General features: G+C 41.4%; 2 protein-coding genes across 4 annotated transcripts in view; one reads left to right on the top strand and one right to left on the bottom strand.

Moving 5' to 3' along the window:
* grhl2b (grainyhead-like transcription factor 2b) overlaps positions 1 to 8,182 on the top strand; it is a 33,586-nt gene extending 25,404 nt beyond the window's left edge. Inside the window, exons 9-16 of one of the 2 annotated variants that reach the window (XM_053612553.1) lie at positions 3,050 to 3,208; positions 3,473 to 3,530; positions 4,101 to 4,240; positions 4,497 to 4,534; positions 5,058 to 5,149; positions 5,381 to 5,466; positions 5,570 to 5,634; positions 6,239 to 8,182. In XM_053612553.1, the coding sequence (XP_053468528.1) occupies positions 3,050 to 3,208; positions 3,473 to 3,530; positions 4,101 to 4,240; positions 4,497 to 4,534; positions 5,058 to 5,149; positions 5,381 to 5,466; positions 5,570 to 5,634; positions 6,239 to 6,353 (753 nt within the window). In that variant the 3' untranslated portion in view covers positions 6,354 to 8,182. The remainder of the gene's footprint in view (positions 1 to 3,049; positions 3,209 to 3,472; positions 3,531 to 4,100; positions 4,241 to 4,496; positions 4,535 to 5,057; positions 5,150 to 5,380; positions 5,467 to 5,569; positions 5,635 to 6,238) is intronic. The other variant, XM_053612552.1, reaches the window with a different exon arrangement.
* A 1,196-nt stretch (positions 8,183 to 9,378) lies between these two features.
* The window catches only part of ncaldb (neurocalcin delta b), a 29,784-nt gene continuing 26,675 nt past the window's right edge, over positions 9,379 to 12,487 (bottom strand). For both annotated transcript variants that reach the window (XM_053612554.1, XM_053612555.1), the window contains exon 4: positions 9,379 to 11,716. In XM_053612554.1, the coding sequence (XP_053468529.1) occupies positions 11,622 to 11,716 (95 nt within the window). In that variant the 3' untranslated portion in view covers positions 9,379 to 11,621. The remainder of the gene's footprint in view (positions 11,717 to 12,487) is intronic.

Here is a 12,487-nt window from a genome sequence, read left to right on the forward strand (position 1 = left end):
CTCTCTCTATATATATATACCTGTCCCCCTCTCTGTCTCTCTCTCTATATATATATACCTGTCCCCCTCTCTGTCTCTCTCTCTATATATATACACCTGTCCCCCTCTCTGTCTCTCTCTATATATATATACCTGTCCCCCTCTCTGTCTCTCTCTCTATATATATACCTGTCCCCCTCTCTGTCTCTCTCTTATATATATACCTGTCCCCCTCTCTGTCTCTCTCTCTATATATATACCTGTCCCCCTCTCTGTCTGTCTCTCTATATATATACCTGTCCCCCTCTCTGTCTCTCTCTCTATATATATACCTGTCCCCCTCTCTGTCTCTCTCTCTATATATATACCTGTCCTCCTCTCTGTCTCTCTCTCTATATATATATACCTGTCCCCCCCCTCTCTCTATATATATATACCTGTCCCCCTCTCTGTCTCTCTCTCTATATATATACCTGTCCCCCTCTCTGTCTCTCTCTATATATATATACCTGTCCCCCTCTCTGTCTCTCTCTCTATATATATACCTGTCCCCCTCTCTGTCTCTCTCTATATATATATATATATACCTGTCCCCCCCCTCTCTCTATATATATATACCTGTCCCCCTCTCTGTCTCTTTGTCTCTCTCTCTTACATGAGCAGAATAACAGGTGTGATATTTTGTACGTTTTTCTCAGGTGTAATGATGTTTGTACACGTGTTTAATAAATGATGGTCAGAGTGTGTTTTATTCTGAAGCTGTGATGGTAAAGTCTGAAGGCTGTAATATCTGACTCGAGCAGTTAGACTCCTTTGTTAAACGACAAACGGTTAATTACTAACCACGTTCATACATATTTATGAATTCAGTTTGTTGGGTTTGAGGATTAGGTGGTGAGAGAGGACTGGTACCGCACGAGTGTATGTGAAATAAAATCCCATTTGAATCTTTCTGGCAGAGGCAGTCAGGTTTTCATTTAATATCTGTTGATATTTGATAGAGTCCATGATGCCATGTATCCTAACAAAATGTCCCGGTCCTCTGGCAGAAAAACAGCCCAAAACATTAAAGATCCACCTCCATATTTAACCGTGGGCATGAGGTAATTTTCCATATGGCTACCTCTCTGTGTGCTCCAAAAACACCTCTGGTGTTTATTACCAAAAAGCTCTATTTTGGTTTCATCTGACCATAGAACCCGATCCCATTTGAAGGTCCAGTAGTGTCTGCACACTGAAGACGCTCGAGTGTGTTTTTGGATGAGAGTAGAGGCGTTTTTCTTCAAACCCTTCCAAACAGCTTGTGGTGATGTAGGTGACTTCAGATTGTAGTTTTGGAGACTTTCTGACCCCAAGACACAACTAACATCTGCAATTCTCCAGCTGTGATCCTTGGAGATTTTTATCCACTCGAACCGTCCTCTTCACAGTGCGTTGAGACGATATAGACACACATCCAATTCCAGGTCCATTCATAACATTTCCAGTGGACTGGAACTTCTTAATTATTGCCCTGATGGTGGAAATGGGCGTTTTCAATGCGTGTGCTATTTTCTTATAGCCACGCCCCATTGTGTGAAGCTCAACAACCTTTTGCTGCACATCACAGCTATATTCCTCGCTCTTACCCATCGTTATGAATGACTAAGGGAATTTGGCCTGTGTGTTACCTCATATTTATACCCCTGTGAAACAGGAAGTCACGGTTGAACAATATATAAAATATCAATGGGAATATACTTCAAATATATATTTCTCATATGAATTCATAGGGGTGCCAATAATTATTGCACACCAATATTTAACAAATATTGGTTGTTTCTTTTTGATAAACCTGTGTTGTGTTTGCAATTGTTTGATCTCCATGAGAGCAGAGTATTTTGTGTTTTTTTTTTTTTAAACAAAAGATTAAAAGATTAAACAATAAAGACAATTGTTCACAGCCTTCTGTGCTCATATTTACCAAGGGTGCCAATATTAGTGGAGGGCACTGTAAGTGTGTGTGTGTGTGTGTGTGTGTGTGTGTGTGTGTGTGTGTCTGTTCTGAACGGTTGGCAGTAGACAGGCATGTTCAAACACATACCTGCTTTGCCTGTGTGGGCGTCGATTCTGAAGAAAGCAAGTTGTCCCTCTTCAGGCTGTTTTATGCAAATTACATATGTTCATTTTTTCACACAGTGATGTGTGTGTGTGTGTGTGTGTGTGTGTGTGTGTGTGTAACGACAGAGTTCAGCTTGGGTTGTTGTGAAAGCTGTCGGTCTCATCAGCTGCTGCTTAATCATGTGTTGCACATTACATATTGCATTAGCCAGCTGAAGGTAACCATGGAAACGACTCCAAACATTTACAGATTCAGTAGTAAATATGAATTTTAATTAACACGAGTAAAGTTAAGTTTAAAATTTTAAATTGAGACATTAAGGTGATTTATGAAAGGGTTCCTAAGGTCATGGTTGTCCTTAGGGGTCATGACCATGGTGGTCATGGGGTCATAGCTAAAAAACTGACTAAAGTGCCTAGGGCTTCTGGGAATATAGGATTGGGAATATAGGGCTAAGGGAATATAGGGTTCTGGGATTGTAGGGTTATGGGAATGTAGGGCTTTGGGTATATAGGATTCTGGAAATATAGGGTTCTGGGATTATAGGGTTCTGGGATTATAGGACTTTGGGAATATAGGGTTCTGGGAATATAGGGTTCTGGGATTATAGGACTTTGGGAATATAGGGTTCTGGAAATATAGGGTTCTGGGAAAATAGGGTTCTGGGAATATAGGGTTAAGGGAACGTAGGACTTTGGGAATATAGGGTTCTGGGAATAAAGGGTTCTGGGTATAAAGGGTTGTGGGAATACAGGATTCTGGAATCCTAAGGTAGGCTAATAAAAAAAAGGAAACTATGTTGGATTGCAGTGCATTGTGGGTAATTTACACTGCTGAAGTCTACAGTGACATTGAGTAGATTCCTCCTGCACTTCACTCACACACTCACACTGATAAAGTAATGTAATACCTGTAAGATGGGCAAGGTTTAACTAAAAGTGTGTGTGTGTGTGTGTGTGTGTGTTTCAGATCTTCATCACAGTGAACTGCCTGAGCACAGACTTCTCCTCTCAGAAGGGAGTGAAGGGTCTGCCGCTGATGATCCAGATCGACACCTACAGCTACAACAACCGCAGCAACAAACCACTGCACAGAGCCTACTGCCAGATCAAAGTGTTCTGTGATAAGGTTAACACACACACACACACACACACACACACACACACACCACACACTCAAACGCAGGTGTCTTAGCTTTAGCATGGTGTACACTGAGCATGAGGGAGAACACGGTGTGATTGCGGTGCATGAAGGGCCGGTGTGTGTGGATCTGCAGCGCCCTCTGGTGGCCGTGTGTAAAACAGCAGCTCTGGGGTAGGACAGGGGTAGGACAGGGGTAGGCATTAAATCTAGTGCACTTTGTTAGTGTTAAATCTCTGTGTGTTTAAACAGGGAGCGGAGAGGAAGATCCGAGACGAGGAGAGGAAGCAGAACCGCAAGAAGTCAAAAGGTCGGATATTAAACACTCACTTATAATGCCACTATTCCAAACAATTCTGTACATTATTATTATTTACATTTACATATATATGTACAATCCCAATTCCAAAAAAGTTGGGACGCTGTGTAAAATAAAAACAGAATGCAATGATCTGCAAATCTCCTAAACCCGTGTTATTCACAACAGAGCATAGAAAACATATCAAATGTCTAAACTGAGGAAGTGTGCCATTTTAAGAAGAAAAAAAAGGTCATTCTGAATTTAATGGCCGCAACACGTCTCAAAAAGTTGGGACAGAGGCAACAAAAGGCTGGAAAAGTTCACCAATCTGCGAAAAACTGCGTCTACAATTTGTGGAACAATTTCAGAATAACGTTCCTCAATGTAAATCATTTATTATGTGTTATTTATTATCAATAACAGCATTAATGAATGTTATTTATTGTTTGTTATGCATTCCTTGTCATTCCGTTTAATATTTGCGTTATATATTATATGTGAGAATAATTGTAAAGTATTTGTTCTCTGACGATGTCGATGACGTCATTGGTGATGTCATGGTGTGATCTTTATCTTTAGGGAAAGATGCGGGTGCCGGAGCGGTCACTCTTCCCAAAAAGGGTGACAACACACTGTTCAGGACGATGACGGATCTGGACGCTCAGCCCGTCCTCTTCATCCCCGACGTACACTTCGGAAACCTGCAGAGAGCGGCACAGGTACGAGAACAAACCCGCGATATAATAAAGCAAAGCAAAGCGCTGACACTGGAGACTCCTTCCGTACATGTTTACGTGGAGCGTCTGCTGTAGGAGTCCCTGTGAGAGAGCCGTTACTATAGAAACCATAAGGTTTGAGAGCGAGCGCGTTAATATAAACCTGCGCTACTGTTAGAGATGCTCAGGAGAACTAATCACCACCTCCTGACCAATCACAGTCCAGAACTCAGCAGTTATGTGATTGCATGTCTTGCAGGTTTTTGCCTTCAACACTGAAGAGATCGAGAGAGAAGGGTGAGTACACTGTCTGCACCACGGTCACAAATTCATAAGTATTGGCACCCTTCTGCCAGGACACTTCAGGATGTCTCTGCCGGGAGGTTAAATCTTGGTGGATTCAAGCTTGTTTTGCGATGAACACCTCGGTCTCTGGATTTAAACCTTACTGCAGGTCTGTGATCTGACCTGATCTGATCTGATCTGATCTAAAGAGGACGTCCGCATGCACGGAGAACATTACTGTTAAAATAAAACATATGTTTAGACTCAAAAGATCACTCAATCGATATACGTGTGATACGTTTGATATGATACGATTCCTTGTCATTTTATGCAGGGTGCCAATAATTACGGAGCCGATTGTGTGCTATAAAGCTGCATATGTTTATAGAGCAGATTTCAGTGAAGCCTGGCTCTGCAAATATTTAATTATATAATATATTATGCAATATTTTTTTGCAGAGCATGTAATTGGTTGACGGAGTGATTGACAGGTGTGTGTGTGTGTGTGTGTGTGTGTGTGTGTGTGTGTTTAAAGGAGTGTGTTAGTAAAGAGGATGTTCCGGCCAGCAGAGGATGATTGCTGCGCTTCACCTCACAAACAGCTGAGAGAAGAACCACAGAAAAGAGGTGAGAGAAATATTCGCTTCATTACGACCTGATCACAGGACCACGTTTAGACACGTGATCACGTGACTGAATTACACGCGCGACAGGAAACGTATTATTTCGATTTATTTAACTTCCTGTATTTTCTTTAATTGCAACTTTTGCTATTTGAGTTCTATTTCCAATATAATTTATTTGTAATTAATTCACGTGTATAAACGTGTGTGTGTGTGTGTGTGTGTGTGTTTTCAGTGCTCCTGTACGTCAGAAAAGAGTGTGACGAGGTGTTCGATGCCCTCATGCTGCGTTCGCCGACGCTCCGAGGCCTCATGGACGCAGTGAGTGACGCGTCCTCTATTCGGCGCGCTTCCGTTTCCTGTTTATCGTCAGCTCCGATACTAAAACCTTTCCACGTAAACGTTATTATTTCCTCTCGCGCAGATCTCGGAGAAATACAGCGTGCCTGTGGAGAGGATCGCTAAAATCTACAAAAAGAGCAAGAAAGGGTGAGAGATTCCTTCGTTACTGCTTACACCACAGCGCTGCTGAGTTCTGGATTCTGATTGGCCAGGAGGTTGTTGAATGATTTGCCATAACAGCGGCTCTGACGGCAGCGCAGCCGTATTTATAATTACTGCGCTCGCTCTGATACGCTGTCGTTTCTATAGTAACGGGGTAAACGTGTGTAATCGCTGATACGGGTGATTTATGGAAGGAGTCTCCAGTGTCAGCGTCTTATTAACTATAAGAGAGAATAAAGAGAGCGCTGGCGAGGGGACGAGCGTTTATAGTCAGTGAGAACAGGGACGGACTTGTTTGTAACTATAAACGGATAAAAAGTATGGCGTCGTTCTTTAATAAGTAAAAACTGTAATAGTCGTCAGGTTGCTGCGGTGTGAGAGGAATAAAACACTCAGGGACGTGCTGTTTGAGGAAAATAATGGACTTCGGGGTGGTAACAGTGACTCGGCGTCATCACGCCACCGTGTCGTTGATTGTTTTCCTGTAACAGCACCACGCCCACGGCGCTGACGGAGCAGGACAGCGCCGTGGCGTCAGAGCTGCGCTGTGCGTCTGTGATGATTAAACGTGTACGTGGTCACGTTACAGGATCCTGGTGAACATGGACGACAACATCATCGAGCATTACTCCAACGAGGACACGTTCATCCTGAGCATCGAGAGCTACGCCGACGCCTACAAAATCACTCTGACCGAGATTTAAACCTTTTTGTTTTTTTCTTTTTTTTTTATTTTAAAAACAACATTTTTTTCTTTCTGGAAACGGGGACGATGAAGAGCCGGAGCGTTCTTCACGGCGGCGTGGAGGAAGCGGTGCTGCGCTCCAAACGTCGACGTACCATTTCAAATCAGGTTCACACTGCCAAGCTGAAGAGTCGCCTCGTCGGTCACGTGACTCCAGACCTCGCTCCAGTCCCAGACCGGACAGGAAGTGCTCCTGTGTGTAATCGTGTCACCTTGCTTTATAGTTGCTTCTTACGTAAATTCAGGACGATACAGAGGAGGTCAGGTCAGAGAGGTGAACGTTTATATACGTTTATATACATTTATAAGTACACTGACATTTTCTTACGGTGGCGTATCATTTCACAGTCTTTTATTTATTTATTTTGTTTTGTTTTGCGCGGATTTCACGGCCGAACTTTTAACCTTACACGTTTCAGTTCAGACGAACCTCATCTTTGAGCTAATACGTAAATGTTTATATTATTTTTCATATTTAGAAACACAATTCCCTAAAATATAAGTATTTGAAACTCAAAATAAAAAAATAAATAAAACATAAAAAAACATAAATAAAAAACCAAGAAGACAATGTGAAACCGTGCTGCAGGATATAAAGTAAATAAATATATTAACTAATATATATACGTATATATTATGGTATTCCGCATGGTCCGGTTTGGAATTTCTGTGCAGCAAGATCGGATTAAAAAAAATTATTCAAATATAAAAATGTAAAAATGTATTAATTCATTATAATAATAATAATAACGAGTAAAAAATGGGACAGCTGTATATTTGGACAAAATTTATAGGCCGTCATTTTAAAACAATAAACTGATAAAAGAGAAAACGAACGTGTGATCGGATTGATGGCGGAGGTAATTTATTAAAATAAATAAATAAATAAACTATTTTGATAATGTTGCAGAACTTGAGTATCACATTAATTCTCACCTCATCCACATTTCTACAGACTGATTGTTTTTATTAATATATATATATATATATATATGATGATTATTTTGTGCCATGTACAGTTTTTTTTATTTGTTTCTACATTTGTGTGATGAATTACTGCGGGTTTCAGACGTAGCTGTAGTCCACGTCATTGTTATTGTCGTTGTTGTTTCAAATGTGTTGCACTCGTTGATGTGAAATAAGACGTGCGCTGATTTCCTCCCGTGTTTTAGACGTTTGTGAGCGTCGACGCTTCGCTCGGTCGTTTTCCTGTACGAGTATAAAAGTATGAAAATGTCTCGAATGTTTCTGTGTGTTTGTACGTCCAGGCATTTCCTGTTGTATAAGCTGAACTTTTGATCTGAACGCTGTTGCAGGTTTTAGCGATAACGCAGACGTGTGAAGATCTTAATATTTTTGTAAATAAAAAATTTTTTTGTGCCATGAAACGTGTCTCACGTGTCTCGTGTGTGAATCTCACTCTGACAGACCTACAGTCGCAAAACCACGTGATGTGGAAACTGTACACACGATAGTACACCGTATTGGCAAAGTAAAAATACTTTTACTGTAAACTCGGTTTGAGAGGGAAAAGAAATAAACACACACACACACACACGTACGTTCAAACGGTTGTGATACCTGCATTTAAACGTTTCTGGAAACCGTGCCAAAGCGACCGAGAGAAAAATATCTGCAGAATTAGCTCACGGTGACGGGTCGACAGCTAATTCTAACTTCTCACTCACTTACCTAAACTGTGTTTAGGTAACAAAAGCGATAAAATCTGCGAAAATGTTTCATATTTGCGGCCGTTTTAGTCGTGCTGCTGCTTTTAACACACAGCAGTCACTAATCTGGAAGAGTGGGGGCTAATACTTATCAGCAAACCTGGGTACTGATTTTAACTGCGTAATTTAAAAGCTGGCTTAATGTTAGCTAGCATGTATAGAAAAATTTGCTACTGGGTTACGCAACATTATAGCTTGTCTAATGTTAACTAGCATGCTAGCAACCGTGACTACTGGTTCACACAAAATAATAGCCTAATGTTAGCTAGCATGTTAGCAAACTTTACTGCTGGTTTATACAATATAATAGTTAGCTTCATGTTAGCTAGCATGTTAGCAAACTTTACTGCTTGTTTACACAGTAGCCTGAAGTTAGCTGGCATGCTATCAAACTTTACTACTTGTTTACAGAATATAATAGCTAGTCTAATGTTAGCTAGCTTTCTAGTGACCTTCACTATGCTCTAATGTTAGCTCACTGCTAGTAGATGGTTTTAAATAAATGATGTAACCGTTAGCTTAACATTAGCTTGTTGGTGATGGCTGGTGATGAAGAGATAAAGCTTTCTGACACCGAGAAACTTTCCAGCCAGTTGTGGTGCAAAAAAATTATTCAAATTTGAATAAAAACTGTGCAGAAACTAACGCCCTCTGCTGGTCAAAACTAGTTTATAACACCCAAACGCGTAATATTACATCTTAATAAAAATCTCGGAGTGTTTATAAATGATGTAATTTACCTGTTTAGACCTGAAGCATCTTCAAATGAAGCCGTGCCTAAGCAGTCATGTGGGCGTGTCCTGAACAAAGCCCTGGATCTCATTGGTTACTTGACTGTAGCAAAACTAGTCACGGTTTTCAGAAAAGATTGGAAAACTGTTGTGTGATATTTTTTTTCAACACAGCCTTCAAAACATCAGTCTCACCCCTTAGCTAACATCAGCTTAGCTAGCTACGTAGCTGGCAATATTTTCACGTGTGATTTTCAGCATGCTAGCTTAGCCAGTGTTGCTAAATCAAACTGTGCCATTTGTAAACTGTCATTTATGCTAGAAATTAACCAGACGCAAACTAACACCAGCTAAATGCTAATGCTAATGAAAATAAACTCGCTAGCAGTTCAGTTAGAAATCTCAGTAAAAGTCAGTAAGCTAACTGCGGTTTAAATAACGTTAAGCTAAAACAAAAGGCGTCTTCGTTCTGCACTTGCGTATCAGCAAATGAGCAAAAGAACCAAACATGCAACCAGTAAAATTGGATTTATAATTCATTTGGAACATTTATAAAATATCATTGTGCATAACTTTTTTGTTTTTCTTCACATTGAACGAACCGAGCCTCACATTACAGCGGACATTAAACGACATTCCATACATAATTCACATCAAATAAACATAAAATGGTCAATTTAACAAATCCCGTAGCGTGACAGAATCGCCATCGGTAAGAGTAAAAAGAATAAATATTGCCTATGTTTTAATATAAATAGATGTTTTTTCTCCTCCTAGTACTTTAATGTGTACGTTCACTGCTGGAGTCGTCAATTAGATGTGGAGAACTCTGCTGATTTAGCTCGGTTTGATGCTAAGCAGGCGTGTGCTGGTGGTCAGTTACAGGATACATCACAGTGTATATGTTGTAAATGTAGCTAGCTAATGTTACGAGGTTAGCTATGCTAGTCAGCTTGAAAATTAAGAAAACAGTTAAGAAAACTTCAGATCAGCAAATGTCTACTGCTAATCCAGTGTAAAACAGGTGAGGAAACATATTTAAACGGGTTTCTATTTTATTTATTCGTATTTATAATAAATCTCTGTACAGACTGTCGGCGTCTTGTTGTTAGCCGTGTGTCCGGGTACAGTGCAAAAACATTATCCGATATCCCGAGCGAACGCGAACCGGACGAAGCCTCACGTTACGCAGGATAAACGAGGTCTGATCCGAAAAAAAAGGTTGATAATATACTACGTCCCAAATCTGATTTTATCGCGGCGTGCATCAGAAATGCGATTAGACTCGTTCACATGCTGCTGTATATCGAATAGGCTAACCTCACTTCAAAACAAGACACGGGTGACGTCGATCACAACGCTGAAGCGTCGGCGGTTACCTCGGCTGCTTCGCTCCTACGGCAATTCGGATCGAAAGCGATTCCTGCTAAGCGATGAACGTTAAATATAATAAAAGTTTTTAAAAAGCGGTCTTGAGAAAGTTGCTCTCAGATTCACGTGTCAGGAAGGGCGGAGCCATGACGTCTGACCTCGACACCGCAGCTCTTTATTTCAACGTGTTGTTTTAATATAAATCGAAAACATCGTACGCGGACGCCACACGACGACTTTACACCGCAGCGCTGCTCGATACGTTATCGTTTCTATAGAAACAGCTCGCGGCGACGTTTTTCCGTACGGAGATTTATTCGATTTAGTTATTTAACATTTTACGGAAGGAGTCTCCAGTGTCAGCGAGGTAAAGTCGGTAACTATAAACAGATACACAAGTGTATCATCGGCATGTTGTTTTGTCTTTTTTAATAAATAAAAATAAATCGCAACTGTGGGCAAATTGCTGTGGTGTAAGAGGAATAAAACACTGAACACTCGGGGGGGTGTTGTTATAGGAAACGAATCAACTTCGGAGTAACGTGTTATAGCTTCATCGCACTTAATAACATCTGATAAATACTGCTAAAGCGGTAAGGTTAATATTGTGTAAGCTGGCTAATGTTACTGAACTAGCTAGCTTAGCTAACGATGCTCACGCAATAACTCTTTGCTCAAGGTGATCATGATATAGTATCCTCTATATTACCATAACAACGACAACGACACACGTAGAGTGTTATTCAGAAACGGAGTTTTTAAAAATCTGACCTCGCCACGGCGATTACGCTTTGCGGTCACTGAGCAGGCGAGCGGTAGCACGTTATAATACATTTCCCTTCATATCTGACGTCGTAACATTTGACGGTGCATTCTGAAGTGACCTCGACGCCTCCGTCTGCAGGGGACCAAACCTGGCGGCCATTCGAACGTTAGGCCACTGGGTCATGGGATAAAGTTTTACGGAAAAGACAAAACGAAACAAAAACCCAGAGCAACGTACGAACTCATAGTTACAAAATGACACAGCTAAATTAGCTACTTTACTAACTAGTTACAGTTTTCTCCCTCCGGTTCTTTCCAACACTTCCCAGACGTCATCATTTCGGACCGTACCATGATTCTACTGTATATTACACAAAATGTACATTTCGCACCAGCACTTCCTGTGTGAAGGTGCCGTTTCCTGTCTCAGTGCGTATGCACCGAACACGGATTTACTCAAGTCACTGAGTCCATGTGTGTGTGTGTGTGTGTGTGTGTGTGTGTGTGATTCTCTAAGCAGACCGCTCCTGCTCGTTGTAATGATTTCCCGCTCACACTGATCTGTGTGTTTTAAAAGGAGAGCGCTGCAGTGTTGGGTTCCGTGCAGCAGGTGGCGTCGCTCTGCCCATTTTACTGCCCAGCGCTGCTCGGGTCACACTGCAGGAGCCGCACGATGGACGGGTCGTTCTTTGCTCCTTCCACGAATTCCTCCAGGGACAGTTTACCTGATACACACACACACACACACACACACACACACACACACATACAGGGTTCAAAGGTCATTTTTGAGCATAAGGTACAGTACAGAACACACTAATGAGATATGAAGAGTCACAGAGAGTCAACTCCATCATCATTTTTATGAGTAGCGCCTTGTTTAAATATTTTTAAAAATAATTATTAGCAAAAGCATCAATATTGAAGTTCACTATTGATGAAGTCGTGGTGGGGTTTTTTTTGTCAGTTGCATTTTTTTCTGGTCAGTTTGAGGTGGGCGGAGCTACATTCAGTCCCTCCAAGAAATTCGCGCAAAATCAACGAAACTCTGCAATATTCAGAAGAAGCTTGCGATTTTTCAAAAATAATTTTCCGCAGATTTGGGCCTAGATGCGTCACGACGTGCGTTCAGCCGCGTGCGTCGAACACGAGTGCAGCTGAAAGGTCTCGTTTACCAACAAACATCGCCGCGAAAGAGCGCACGGAACTATTTCAAGCGATTGCGATTCAGTAGGGCTGAGGTTGGGGCACAGAGCGAGCTCCATGAAGACATGGTGTGTGAAGGTTGGAAGAAGGTGGAACTGGAACTGGAGTGTCCTCGCACACCATCAGCGCCTGATCTCAACATCACTAACGCTCTTGAAGCTGAATGAACACAAATCCACACGGCCACGCCCCAAAATCTAGTGGAAAGCCTTCCCAGAAGAGTGGAGCGTGTTATAACAGCAGCGGGGGAATAAATTCAGAATGGGACGTTCAAGAAGAACATATGAGTG

This window comes from Ictalurus furcatus, chromosome 24, assembly GCF_023375685.1.
Source record: "Ictalurus furcatus strain D&B chromosome 24, Billie_1.0, whole genome shotgun sequence".
Taxonomy (NCBI): Eukaryota; Metazoa; Chordata; class Actinopteri; order Siluriformes; family Ictaluridae; genus Ictalurus; species Ictalurus furcatus.